Raw genomic sequence first — 15,257 nt, 5'->3', positions numbered from 1 at the left:
AAATTTTATTATTTTGTAACATTATACACGTTTACCTTCACTTTTGATCAGGTTAATGCGTCAATGCTGAATAAAAGTATTTATCTATAAATTATCTTACTAAGCCCTCATTTATGTCTCTTCATTCTCAGTAGAAACAATCTTATTAAACAAGTCTCTTAAATTAGATGAGATTTAGATAACTAACTAGCTATTTTACTCTACAGAAACAATACAAATTGTGATGTTGCTTTAAATATATATTAAACTTCACTTTAGTTGTGGTTAGTTGTAATAAATAGAAATTATGAAAACTTGCTCTCTAAATTGAAATTTATAATAAACAAAATGAAAATGTAATTATTTGCTCTCCATCAAATGGAAGCTAATTTCTAGCTGTTTCTAACATTTCTTGTAATTGTGACTTTATACAATCTAAAAAATAAAGATTTTTCTTCGTTTGAAGAACATTTCATAACCTAAAGAACCTTTTTTCCAGTATGAAGATCCTTTTTTTAAATGAAAAGTTCCCATGGATGTTAAAGGTTCTTCATGGAACCATAAGTACCTTTATTTTTAAGAGTGTCTTGTTAGCTTCCTTAAAACCCCCGTTAGCATTTTGCACAGCTTGTATTTAATCAGTTATTTTGAGTACATTGATATCGTTAAAATGATCGGAAAAAAAGAAAGATGATATTTTTTGGTAAAACTCCCTAGCAAAAAAAAAAAAAAAAAAACCTGTGCATGAATGTCTTGAATGCTTATTAACTGCTCTCAGATATGATAGATTTATATATTTCACCGCCTTTTTTTGGGGAAAATGGATTAGTAGTGCCTTTTCTTCTCTCCCTATATCTGCTGGATCCTCTTCCTCCACTTTCTCTCAGAGTGTATCGCTTATTTCTCCTCTCCTTCTCTTTCGTTCTGTTGCTTCCTCTCTTTCAGCAGGGGGGCTGACACACAGGGGAGGGGGGCACAAAACCAGCCAGGCAGAACCGACAGAGCGAGAGATGGAAGGAAAGAGAGAGCGAGAGAGTTGGGGCCTCTGATTTTGTGACAGCCAGCAAAGGGAAAGTGTTCCCCAGGGAAAGGGAGAACGAGGGAGATGGGAAAAGAGGGAGAGAAAGAGACATGGAGATAAAGGGAAAACTACACTGAAGCAATGGAGGAGAAAAACTGTCACAAATCGACACTTTCACCTAGCCAATTGGAACTTTTAGGCTCCTACACACTACGTAGGATGTAAAATCAACCTGCTGACTGAACAATTTTACATACATATCTAATATTTTTATTGTCTTTTCTTAAATTTCAGGAGGAGATTTCTCTGGCAGTCCATACTCCCATCCGCAGTATTCGACATACAATGATTCTTGGAGATTTGCAAACCCCAGTCTACTAGGTAAAAGCTGCTGAAAGCACAACCGTCTGTGGACAGTGATGGAGCAAACTTTCTCAGCCCATGCTTTTGTAATAATGTGCTTTAAAGGAATAATTCACCCAAAATGAAAATTCTGTCAATATTTACTCACCATCATATGGAAGCCGGTTTCTGCCTCAGAATAAGAAAATAAATGAAAAGGTAATTGAGACTATATCTACCAATGTAACTTTATATTTCAAATTACGACTTTCTCGTAATTGCAACTTTATATATCACAATGAGACTTAATATGTAACACTTCCTACTTTATATCTCACAGTTAAACTTTTAATGCAAATAAAATAATTGGCCCTCATCTGCAAATTCATCCTCCATTCTGCATATTTGAACTGCCGCCATCACTAGTTAGGAGTCACGCTAGAACCAATGGACATGAATTCGATTTCAGGGTTTCAGTTGAAAGGGAAGATTATCGGAAAATTTAACAACTTCAGTCTGTTCCGCACAGAAAGGTTATGTATAACTTATATACTATCATTCAAAATGTTGTGGTCAATATGATTTTTTTATTCATTTTGAAAAAAACTAATAGGCCTAGTTTTGTTTTTATTATATTGTTTTCATCAAGGATGCAAAAGGTGACTGTAAAGACGTATAATGTCACACAAAAAAGTAGCACAACTGTTTGCAACATTGATAATAATAAGAGATTTTTCTTGAGCTCCAAATCAGCATGACCCAGTCATTGTATATGGAAAAGATTCTATAGATAACAAAATACCTGTTTGGATGGACATGTGGGAGACAGAATTCTCATTTTTGGGTGAACTATTATTTTAAGTGGAAAATAAAATGCATTGGCTTAAAGGGATACTACACTTTTTTTTGGAAATAGGCTCATTTTACAACTCCCCCAGAATTAAACAGTTGAGTTTTACCGTTTTCGAATCCATTCAGCCGAACTCCGGGTCTGGCGGTACCACTTTTAGCATAGCTTAGCATAGATCATTGAATCGGACAAGACCATTAGCATCTCTCTCAAAAAAATGACCAAAGAGTTTCGATATTTTTCCTATTTAAAACTTGACTCTTCTGTAGTTACATCGTGTACTAAGACCGACGGAAAATGAAAAGTTGCGATTTTCTAGGCTGATATGGCTAGGAACTATACTCTCATTCCTGCGTAATAATCAAGAAACTTTGCTGCCTTACCATCAGTGCAGCAGGCGTAATGATATGACGCAGCGCCTGAAAATAGTCGACCCTATAGTCTACCGAGCTGGGGACTATTTTCAGGCGCTGCGTCATATCATTACGCCTGCTGCACTGATGGTAAGGCAGCAAAGTTTCTTGATTATTACGCAGGAATGAGAGTACGATGTAACTACAGAAGAGTCAGGTTTTAAATAGGAAAAATATCGAAACGCTTTGGTCATTTTTTTGAGAGAGATGCTAATGGTCTTGTCCGATTCAATGATCTATGCTAAGCTATGCTAAAAGTGGTACCGCCAGACCCGGAGATCGGCTGAATGGATTCGAAAACGGTAAAACTCAACTGTTTAACTCTGGGGGAGTTGTAAAATGAGCCTATTTCCAAAAAAAGTGGAGTATCCCTTTAAGAGTGCTTTATAAAGGATTCATTTATAGTCACATTTCTGAAATAACTGCATTTTCTGTGAACTATAAACTTATTGTTGTATGTGTGTGCACTTTCTTCTCAGTTTTCCAGCAGGAGTACGGTTCTTTACTGGGCTCGGAAAGAGCAGCTTCATCGGGTCTATTCTCCGGCCAAACCCCACAACCCACAGGTACCAAAACACCCATGCCATCAGAGGGGGATGTGATGTTTAAAACATTGTTGGGTTAGCATTCCATGCGTTTCTGTATGTATGGTGCACAGAATAAGTGTTTTAGAAGAACCTGCCCCGATCAGCAAAACCTCAGACTGACACATCTGTCAAGAGCAAGGTGAAGGTGCATAGGCTTAAAAACAGTAATATGTGTGTAAGAGAGAGCCATAGAGCTGACCTTAACGTTCCCAATGGACAAGGGGTTCCTTGGAGATTTCATGATTTTTTGCTTTGTGTGTCAAGAAAGAGACCCTGATTTGACAGAAGTTTGACAGTGTTTGTCTGAAGTGCTCCAAGGCAAAGTTTAGTGTCTGGGATATATCGTTTTATTGAAATCTCTGTTTTAATGCTCTCATCTTAGTAGTGAGACAAGGAAGAATTGTGAATCTACTTAAACTTACGGGGCACAAAAAAGTGCTGTAAATAATTGCAATAATCACAATGTTGCATAATATTGTTGTCAGCAAAATAATTGTGAATATAGTTTAAAAAAATATTTGAAATATATCCCTATAGTAGCTACAGTATGACATTGTGATATACCTCACACTCTCAAACCCGGTTTTACCACAACACAAAAGCTACTTAATCACACTGATATAATCTTCATTTCCAGGGAAGACAAACACACACATCCACCATATTTCTCCCAATTTCAAACTCTTTACCTCCGGCAATAAAGACTAAGCAGCGTCGTTGTCCCTGTACTCTGTTATACCCTTCACTCATGCCCGCCGTCTCCGTGTGGAATAAAGAAAAATAATTCCTGCTAAAACTAAATATGATACTAAAGACATTTCTGGGTCTAAGGGGTCCATCAGCACTTAATGCCAACACAGCCTGATCAAGAAGGATCATGTGTCTTATAGAGCAGAAATGGTCTTTTCCCAGCAGAAACTGAGCTGATGATGATGGTGTCATTTCAAATAAGTGGAAGGGTGACATGATTGTGAGGGACTGATAAATCAAAGTACCCTGGGCGGTAAATCCATCATCCTGTAATCATATAGATTCTTTGTATTGAATGCATTGCTTCTTATTTAGCATTTATTTTAATGTAATCTTTAACTGCTGTTGATTTCAGATCATTTTAACAGGAGTGCATGGTTAAAAATAAATGCACCGCCACAAAATTTGGTAAAAATGGTTGAAAATAATACATTTAACATGACTCGTTACACTATGGTTAAAAAAATTGGGGCCAGTATGTGTTTTTTAGCAAAGATGCATTAAATTGATCAAAAGTTAAAGTAAAGATGTGTATAATGCTACAAAAGATTTCTATTTCAGATAAATGTTGTTCTTTCCATTCATCAAAGAATCCTGGAAAAAGCTATACAGTTTCAAAAATGTATATACAGAACAACTGTTTTCATCAATGATAATAATGACAAACGTTACTCGAGTAAAGAATCAGCATATTACAATGATTTCTGATGGATCGTGTGACACTGAAAACTGAAGTGATAGCTGCTTCAGCTTTGCCATCATGGGAATACATTACAAACAGCTATTTTAAATTGTAATAATATTTCACAATATTATGGTTTTTACTGTATTTTCCATCAAACAAATGCAGCTTTCAAAAACATTAAAAGCACCAATAAATCTTACCTACCCCAAACTTTTGGTAGTGTACAGAAATATTTAAAGTGAGGTTTAATCTGATCATATAAACAGAGTTGCAAAACCTGGATTAAATTTAATTATTAGATGGGGACCATTTGTATATCAAATGACTGACAGTTTTTTTTTTTTCCATATCCCTTTTAGGATCTCCATACTACTATAGCGCAGCCACACGGGGACCAGGAACGGCAGCTACAGCAACTGCCACCGCCTACGACCGTCACTGACCAGCCGAGCAGAGGAGAAGAGGAATGGTGAAGGAGTGGGAGAAACAAAAACAAAAAAAAGAGGAGTGAGAATGGATTGATAACGCCCACATGAGACTGCCTACATATGGAAGAAAAGAAGTGGAGGAGAAGCAGGAAGGAGAATGGAGAAAGAAAAAAAGAAAGAAAGAAAGAAAGAAGAGGTGACAATGTTTTCCTGCCAATTACAATCAATGGTCCAATCAGTAGCTTCAGCTGATGTGTCTAATTTCTGTCCATTAGTGGAAAGTATACACCCATTCACCTGTATTCCTGTGGTCTCACCTCACACTAAGGGGCTGTTTACATGTCACCGTTTTCAACTAAAAACGGAAAACTTTTTATGCGTTTTGACCATTCATTTACTTCCGGGGGCCCGAATACGCAAGCTTTTGAAAACGATACCGTTATGGTCTCCATGTAAATTACAAAAACGTGAATTTGTGAAAATGGTGACGTCATGCGCATGCATATTACATGTTCAGACTATAGGTGCGTAGTGTTTCTTAAAGTGACATCGCCAACTACTGGCCTGGCCTGCATAATACAGCTTTTTAGTCATTTTCGCGGATCCGTGTGAACGGGGATTGTTTTGCCAACATTGTTGCCTCTACGCGAAAAACGCAAAGGAAAAATGTTTCCGTTTTTAGTACATTGTTGTCGTGTAAACGTAGTACCCTAAATCTGTTATTGCTTTTAATTTATCTTCTGTCATTAAAGCCTTGCTTATCCTATCGTCTTTGCATCTCTATGCAGTCTGTTCTTATAGAGATGATCAGGTGTTGGGAGTTGGTACCAGACAATCTACTAGTGGCAGCTTGAGATGACCTACGTGATTTTTGAGTCATTTCATCAACTGTGTGAATGTGGCACATCATAATCTGTCTTACTAAACTTGACTAGACGGTTTTACTAGTCCGCTAAAACCATGAATCATTTTGGAGAGAACCTAAAGTATCAAGTGAATGGAGATTTAATAGAGTTGGACAGATAACTCAGGTCGGAATATTGGCATTATTTACTTTAAAATTAGCCAGCGTGAAGGACAGACCCATTTCACCATTGATCATGGGATGCTTCCATTTGAAATAGGAGTGTAATTACAGTAGAGTTAGGAGAGATATTACTGAAAGATTCAGAAATTAGCCCTGATGCGTAAGCACAAGAATATTTGAGCCCTAAGTTCTAATCTAGGTACCATTCAAGCATAATGGACTTCTTGAATAAGATGGAAGTTTAGCATTAGTGCGATGCGACGCATATAAATGGGACTGTTTTGTGATTTCAGTCATTAAGTTGGAAAATAGCAGCATTAAAGCACTGTTGTCATGAATGAGAGCACTGTATTTTAAAGACTCCTCTCCTTCCTCAGTGTAGATAAATACTATTTACGTATGTACAGAATACCCTTATTCAACTGTACATTAGTAAGATTTATAGCTATTTATGATGGAGAGTAATATATATAATTGTGTGTAAAAGTTTACTGCAGACAAATGCTACAATGCTACTGCTAGCTAAAGATGTTGCCGTGGAATACGTAGCTGGTTCTCTTTTCAAACCCCTGATGTTTCATTCCAAACGCAAATCAGTTGCAATTAACAGAGCTTGCTGGTATTGAAGCGCTTGACAAACTTTTGTAAAGTCGCTACATTTTAGAAGGGGAACACCGTTAGCGATGCTAATGTCCCTAACAGGAAGTGATGTCATACTGTCTGACCATTCAAAACATCTCCTTAGCCTCCCCAAAGATACTCTTTAGCAGTGCAAATAGACACTCTTAAAAGCACAAAGTGGCAAATCTGTTATCCGGAAATGACCTTTTTTGTTCATGCTCTATGAGTGCATTTGTTTTTGAATATTCCCTTCATCCATACTGCGCCAAGACAATGCATGAGACCAAGGTGGAGGCCTTACCAAACTCTCTATGTAGCAACATTAATGCTGTACATTCTTCCCTATTTGTCTGTCTGAGATATCCTGTACATCTATCATTTACGATGACAAGAGCTTTTGATATCATTATTGACTAATATATTGATATCTAACTTTAGATTCTAGTAGACGAGCAAAGACAAAAAGTGTGCTTTATTTAGCTATTGTCTGTGATGAGTGTTCCCAGTTCTTGATTTCCTTGTTTTCTTCTTTTTTTTCAATACACTGTGCATTGCTGAGTAGCTTTCGAAAAAGGAGAACACTGTAGTTGTAGTAGTGAGTCGCAAGCACCAAAATTTTGATGTGAAGTAATAAGAAAAAAAAAAAAAGACAAACCTATGAATATATATATATAGAAGTTGATAGTTTTTATGTTTTTATGTTGTTGCTCTGGACTGTAAAGTAGTAATAGGATTTTTTTGTAGACCATAAGTTGCAAGTTATGCAACTCTAAAGAAACCCTTGATGCCGTTTACCACTAATGACTACTGGTGAACTTTGACCTTTTAAACTTTTAGTCTGAGGCATTATGAACCTGAAGTACACCAGCTGAAATCAAGGACAGTGCCTTTATTTTTCTACCGAGTCATCCAGAATGACCACGCGTCACTAAATTGCGAAGCTGTCTGCATGACATAATGAGATCAGAGCTTGACCAACCAATCAATCAACCGATGCCACTGCCCACAATTTTTAACAGTGTTTTTTTATATGCCAATTTTACAAACTAATTAAAACCCAGCAAACAAACTAGAGGAAAAGATGATACTCATATTATCTATTAAATATTCTAACAGCAAGTAAGATATGATTATCCATAAAAAAAAAAAACATTGTTCTATTATATACAATATTGTACTGACAAGTAATTTACACTAAAAACAGATTAAATGAGACAAACATTTTTAGTAAACTAATAGCAAAATCCACATATGAGACCCAAAAGCTGTTTTATTTTCTGATGACATAACAGGGTACACTCTTAGAAGAAAAGGTTCTATATAGAACTTTAAAGGGTTCTATCAAGCACATCATATATAGAACCTTTTAGGGGTTCTCATTATGGGATCATTTTATGGATTTAGTTTTAATTCATTCGTTTTTTATTTTAATTACATTTTATGAATTAAACAGCTTGTTAACATCCTTTTTCACTATAAAATGTTCTTAAATATTAACCTTTTTGGCATAAAAGGTTCTCTAAAATTGAGTCAAGAACCCTAGGGTTCTATATAGAACCTTTTTTCTAGGAATGTACAAGAGACTCCTGATGGCAACATGAATTTCTTTGTCTTAAAGTGAAAGTTCACACAAAAATGAAACTTCTGTCATCATTTACTCACCCTCATGTCGTTCCAAGTGTTTTTTTGAATATAACATTGGACCACTCTGACTTTCATTGTATGGACAATAAAAACACTGATGAATTTTTCAAAATATCTTTGGAAATGTAAATGCAGACGGGTTTAGAATGATGTGAGGGTGAACTATCACTTTAAGCACTGAGAATGAACGTTAGATGAATTATGAAGGGATTGCCGTGCCATTTATCGGACAATTTTTGTTTAAATAGTGGCTGTGTGTTTCTGTTGGCTTAAAGTAGAGAGATACAAAATTAAATACACACATGCAGTCCTTTTGTCCTTCGTCAGGTCATGAACACGCCACACATCTCCATCGACATGATCAAAACCTGCTGCACCAGCAAAATCGAAGAACACTCCTTTCTCTTTTCTCATCCCCTCTTATTTCAATTTCTTATTTGCACCCCACCCCCATTTTGCTCCCGTTTCCTCTCCGGTGCACCTTTAATCTCATTAGATCTTCCTAACCCCTTCCTCCAATGCCATCAGGATTAGAAATTCTACAAGTTAGCCGTTGATCACCTTTATAAAAATCCCCCATTTTCTCTGAGAAGATTAAATTGTAATTGTAATTTTGGTGGCAAGGAAATATCCCATCTTATCAATATCTTTAAAAATCACCTCACAATACTAGCAGTTCATTTATTTAAGCCTTTTATTACTGGTTTCCCGTTGCACATTTCAGTATAAGTTATAAATAGCATTCATAAAATGATCTTGGTTTTAGATTATTGGCATGCACGTTCATTTAAGTAATCTTATTTTTCTCATTCTCTCTCATTCTCATTCACACAAATGTGGCTAAATATATAACAGGCTTTCAAATATACCTTAAAAACAAAGTAGTTTGCTGTTTAAAATGACTCCAAATTGAAAATGTTTCCAAAGTAGAAGCTGAGCATCCTGAATGATACACATTTATCCAGTGAACCTGCCTTGTGGGAACATCCCTCAATCCCTCAAAGCTATTTCCGAAATAAACAAAAAATTTGTTAACAATCCTAAAACTGTAATACATTTGGTAATTGATTCTACAAGCGGTATGGCCAGATCAACATTAAAGGTTTCCCCCATTAATAAAAAAAGCAGACTTTTCAAAACAGAGGACTTGGTTATCACCTTATTGTGGCCTTCTGTGTACAATCGGAAGCTCCTTCTGTAATTACTTGCTAATAGTTTATTTCCCAATGGGTTCATAAGTATTTTTTACTCGGTTTTTGAAGTAAAGATAAAAGATTTTAAGAAAGTTTGAAACGTTTTGACGAATTTGATAACAGCAATCAGTTCAATTCAAAAGAAAAAGAAAAAGAAAAAGAAAAAAATCAGACCAATAACATATCTGTAGCATCCACCAAAGTTAGAGATGCCCGGTTTAAAAGTATTCTCTGGTGCAAAAAATGTCAAATTATGAAATAACCAACATGACAGAAAGATGAAGGCAACAGATATTTGCAATGAGTAAATGAATGAACTGCTTCTTTAAGAAATGTATATGTTTTTTATTGAATTTTCTAGTAGTAAAAAAACTCTTGGTGTTTTTCTCTGCGTGTCGTGTGTTGTCTTAATATTTGAATGTATTTACTGCGGAACAAAATTTGCCAAAGATATCATGCCACTTGATTTCAATCTTTTTGGTTCTTCATGACTTAGCTTATTTCTTCATTTTATTAAAGTCTGTCCACAAGCTGGAAATAAATGTGATTTGATATTGATTTTCTAATGGAATTATATTGTTATAGTTATATTATTATTTGTATTATTATGATTTTATTTGTTTGTTTTACTGTTGTTCAGGGTTATTCAATTGTCTGGCATTCCTCCTAATCCCTGATACAGGGTCATAGGCTACTCTGTGTATGTGCATATGAGTGAATGTTGTTTGTGAATTATCAATTTACGTATATTGTAATGTGAAACTAAGAAGTAATTATTTGTAAATATTGGCCATAATTTTATTGGTTCATCAGAATAAAAGTAATTTTTTAAGTTCACAGGTTGTATTAGTATTAATGAAAAAAGCTTGGCTTTCATGATATGGGTCTTTCCCCAGTTATGTAGTAGTTCACACATAGAGGGAAGTTGAAATGTATCAGATATATGTACAAGATATTGAATTGGGGTTGTTTGTGGTAAAGTGAATGAGTTGCGAATAATACAATTCCATTAATACGGAGTTTATTATCAAGGATGCAAGCATATCTCCTAATGATGTGTGTAGAAATGAACAATTTTAACCAGAAATAATAATAAAAAATGGGTAAACAGAAAAGCACTCTAGCAACTATTTAAAAAATGTCTTCTTTCTTTCAACAAGCAATGAAGTTATGTTGCTACAGACATGTAGGCTAAGTAGAACTATATGATACAGGTTTCATAAACCTAATTAAAGAAAAACGTTTTTAAAAAGGCAACAACTGCAGTGTTTCTACACAAAAGTTGAAATGAATCTACTTCCCTCTATAGAGATGCATAAAAACAACCTCCCCACTTTGTGCGAATGGAGCTTACCAGCGCTTCAATTTTGGCTGGTGGCCTGGTCCACGGGAGGTCTTAACGGGGTGATAATGGACCACAAACTGCAATACAACAACAACACGCCACACACACACGAAAAACAGCTTCAGCCCAGCTGGATACACACTCAGCACCAGCTGGGATTTGGTCGCGTGCCAGGTTACCATGTCTCTCACACACATTCAGTAACAGTTTTGGGTCACTGCCCGAATACCTAGTTTGCCAGGTTGGCATTTCGGTGCTTGGGTGCATTCCCAGATTAGAAGCACAGTGGCAAATTGTGATTTCTGCAGAGCTTGAGTCTCAGCCAGATAACATGATGAATGAGCACTTCAAAGCAGAGGAGTTCCTCAGGTGTGTACTTTTGTGACTCTGGATATTCTGGATAGTGGATCATTCTCTCCTAGCAGCCCTTTCTAAAGCTCATTAAAGCCATCCAGAAGTTACTTAGCCAAATGTGCAGTTGTGTCCCACAAAACCTTATACGTAACTCCCAAATTGATTCCCCAAACCAAGCCAATACACCTTTTCTGATTTCTTACAGATATTTGCTCAGGGATTACTTAAAATATAATGGGCATAATTACCAAAGCAATGTAGTACCACCAGCTGAACATCCCTGATGAAAAGACCAGCATGACAACATGGAGTCCTGGTGTGAGTCCAGGTTGCATGAATTCCATTTGAGATTCAAAAAGTTAAAAAATTCATTCATTCATTCAATAGCTATTTTATTAATGTGAATATCACATTAACACAATTTGGTCAAAACTCGATCGTAAAGACACTATCGCTTTATATAGCGGAGCACATCAGGTACAGTAAACAAACTGGAATGCAAGAGATTTGTTCTCGTGCCTCAAGCATACACGATTGAGCTTGTTCACCATATTTGATGTGCTCTATGTGTATATACGTTAATCAGTGTTTATATGTGAATAAAAGCCTATATTATAACTTTTATGATGTCTTTATGTACTTTTTGGTGCTTGAAAATTTGGGGTTGCATGGACTTTCAATGGATGGACTAAAATTATAAGATAATATTCAGACCACCAGCATGATTAGGAGTGTGATATTGCCTTGTGTTTTGAGTGAAGTGGTTGAGTAAATTATTCAATGACTCACTCACTCATTGCCACCTACTGGTGTAATGATGTAACATGCAAAAAGATCCCCAAATGCACCAACTGACAGTCAACAGCACAAACACAAACAGTGAAAAGTCCAAGTGATGTTGAACTGTATACAAGGACTTTTTAAATGACGCTTGGCCATCCAAAACTTTGCATTATGCAGTTGATAATTATATCACAGTTACGCAAATGACATGTGCATTTAAAGTGCTCGGCATGCTTTAGTAAATATGGAGGAGGAAAACATATGTGAATATTATATCCACATTTGTTAATTACATCCACACCACACTAGCCTTAATAAGACACAGGGAGCTTTAATTGAGAGCATACACCAATATGAAGATAAATATAATTCAGAGCTGAATTTTAGTCTACAAACTAAAACGAATCATCTGTGTTGGACAAATTTTCTTTCTCTTCATTAGACTGGCTTCTTCAAGCCTGATTAAATAAATAATCATGACATTTCTATTTTTCCTGTCTATTTTATTTGCTCTTGCTCTGCGAGAAGAGCGCAAGTGGGAGAGATAGCCATTAGAGGGCCAAGAAGCCATGCAAATTAACGTCACTCACAGAGCAGCTACTTCTGCGTGTGTGTGAGTGGAAATGGAGGGTGCTGGTAAGGTAATTGCAAGAGTCTTATTAAGACAGGAGTATAAAGCTGACGTGCAGGTGAAGACACTTGCAGGCACACACATCAACGTACACACACGCTTACACGAGGACGCACATGTGCTCTTCCCCTCATACACAAGCAACTTGAGTAACTTGATTACTAAGAGTTTCTTTTTCCTCTCACATTCACACATGATGGTCGTGAGTGGGCCTTAGGGGAGGCCAAGAGGTGAACAGTCCTTTTCAGGAAAGTGAACTCCCTACAGTAATAAGTTTAGAAAAGTACTAGCGCTTATTTAAAACTGTTAAATGTCCAAAGACGTTAGTGGTTATTAAAATGTCTGTTCATATGTTCGGCAATTATAAGAGATGGACATTTTCTAGTGAATTACAAAGGATTTGTGTTGAGGGCATGTAGCATGTTTGCAACACCAAGGTTGTGGGTTTAAATCCCAATGAGCACGTGTTGATGAAAACGTATAACTTGAACCCAATGGAAGTTATGGAAGCCTATTTCTACCTTAGAGAGAGAAAAAAACAATAAAAAAGTAACTGAGAAAGTTTTAAATCAGAAATAAAGTCACATTGTGAGATATAGTCTCATTTGAAGAGATAGTTCACCCAAAAAAGAAAATTCTGTCATCATTTACTCACCCTCATGCCGTTCCAAACCTGTATGACTTTCCTTTTTCTGCGGAACACAAAAGATGTTTTGAAGACTGCTGGTATTCCTCTAAGAGAAATAAATAAGAAATGATAAGAAATAAAGTCACAATACTATATATTACGTGATATAAAAGCACGGAGAAATAAAATCACAATTACCTTTTTATTAACTCTGCATTGAAACAAACTACAACAAATATAATTTTTTGAATTTTCTATTTGATCCAATAGCAAAAGATAAAATCCACAATTTCGATGACTTTCAAAAATAGGATAAAAATATAGAGCGCTTTAATAAGGTAGTCCGAAGAAAGAAAAGTTGTCAAATAAGCCGTATATACTCCCTCAACCGTTATATTAGAAACACTCACTCAGCAGCGTTAACTAGTTTTCTGAAATATAATGGCAAGGCTATATATTGCACAGTATGGTTTTATAAATGTATATAATTCTATATATCACATATAATTCTATATCACAGTGCACGTCAGGCCAACGTTGGGTTTTGAAATCAACCCAATTTTCATCTACAGTGAATCACATGATGCAAAAGCATGCATAAAACAGATATAAAACACAAGCATTTCTGCAGTTTCCATGTGTCTCTAAAGACATGGAAAATGTAGATCGTTTCAAACATCAGGCATTTGCTGATAGGATGTCAGGGGACACGGACTACCTTACAGTGTGCACTGTGATTTAATACTACATTACTCACATGAGTAGCCATTGAGTTCTTGCTATCGTCCTGCTTTCACACAACCGTTCACTCTTCTTTAACCTACCTCTCCATTCTCATTTCTTAAATGCACAACAGAGTAAAAGTTTAGTTCAAGTGTGTGAACATTTGTGTGCACATTAAAGGGTTAAAACAAATGTTGATCTAATCGTCTAACTAATGCCCCAGTGAGCTGTACAATTTCCTTGTCTTTTCCTACGCCTGTAAAACTGACACTCATGACGAGTTGGAAAAAAGAAAGGAGGAAAAAAGAGGAGAGAAGTGAGCTGACAGGCAAAAGACCCTCTCATCCAGCTGTCTGACCCCCCTCCTTACTCTCTCTCTCTCTCTCTCTCTCTCTCTCTCTCTCTCTCTCTCTCTCTTTCCCCGTCTCTCCCAGAGGGTTTGTCCTTCTGGTCTCGTCCATGATGAATGGACCTGTCTAAAGAAACTCATCCTAGACCCAATTAGAGACAGAGAGAGGAAGAGAGACAGGGAGAGAGAGAGAGGGGATGAGTGAGAGTAAGAAAGAGTGACAGCGAGACTGCGAGAGAGAGAAAGAATCCCAAACACAAGTAAGCTATTCAGGAAAGAACTGTATTATTTTAGTCTATGCTTACTTTCAAAGCAGGGTTTCTATAGTGTTTCATACACTGTACGAGACTGCTGGTCTGAATTCATTTAAACACACACATGTACAGACAAAAAAATAAAAAATAAACACACAACACACAACACAACAATGTACCAGTAACCAGTTTCTGAAAAAAATACTATAGTTACAGTTACTACAGCAGGGGGTTTAAACTTCTTGATGCCAAGGTCCCCCAGTTATTTATTTTTATGCATTGTTTGACAATGAAAATATATAACTCGTTTTACATTTTAGGAGGGGGATCACAAAAAGATCATCAGATTTTGGAAGTGTTCAAAAAATACTGCCTTACAAATAATTAATTAACAATTTAAGCTAAAACTTTAAATTTGACGGTCTCAAAAATACATTTAGTAAAACCTTTTGTTTAAGTAGTATATGTGTGTGTTTGTGTATATAATATATATATAGGATATATAATATTGCATTATTAGCAACATGAGAAAATTAAATGAAACATTTACTTTATTTAGCAATCATTTTACTTTTACCTCTAAATGTCCCAAGGGGGAATTTATGCCAAGTAGAGCTAACTTATGAGAACAATTTCCCCAAAATATAGCT

At 36.0% G+C, this 15,257-nt stretch overlaps 1 protein-coding gene across 4 annotated transcripts in view; it reads left to right on the top strand.

The window, feature by feature from the left end:
* Positions 1-5,821, top strand: part of pax5 (paired box 5) — a 54,201-nt gene extending 48,380 nt beyond the window's left edge. For all 4 annotated transcript variants that reach the window (XM_084401534.1, XM_084401532.1, XM_084401535.1 and 1 more), the window contains exons 9-11: positions 1,295-1,381; positions 3,085-3,171; positions 4,987-5,821. In XM_084401534.1, the coding sequence (XP_084257660.1) occupies positions 1,295-1,381; positions 3,085-3,171; positions 4,987-5,069 (257 nt within the window). In that variant the 3' untranslated portion in view covers positions 5,070-5,821. The remainder of the gene's footprint in view (positions 1-1,294; positions 1,382-3,084; positions 3,172-4,986) is intronic.
* The last annotated feature ends 9,436 nt before the right edge of the window (positions 5,822-15,257 follow it).

This window comes from Rutilus rutilus, assembly GCF_951802725.1.
Source record: "Rutilus rutilus genome assembly, chromosome: 2".
Lineage (NCBI taxonomy): Eukaryota > Metazoa > Chordata > Actinopteri > Cypriniformes > Leuciscidae > Rutilus > Rutilus rutilus.
This window is presented reverse-complemented; position numbering and strand designations above follow the sequence as displayed.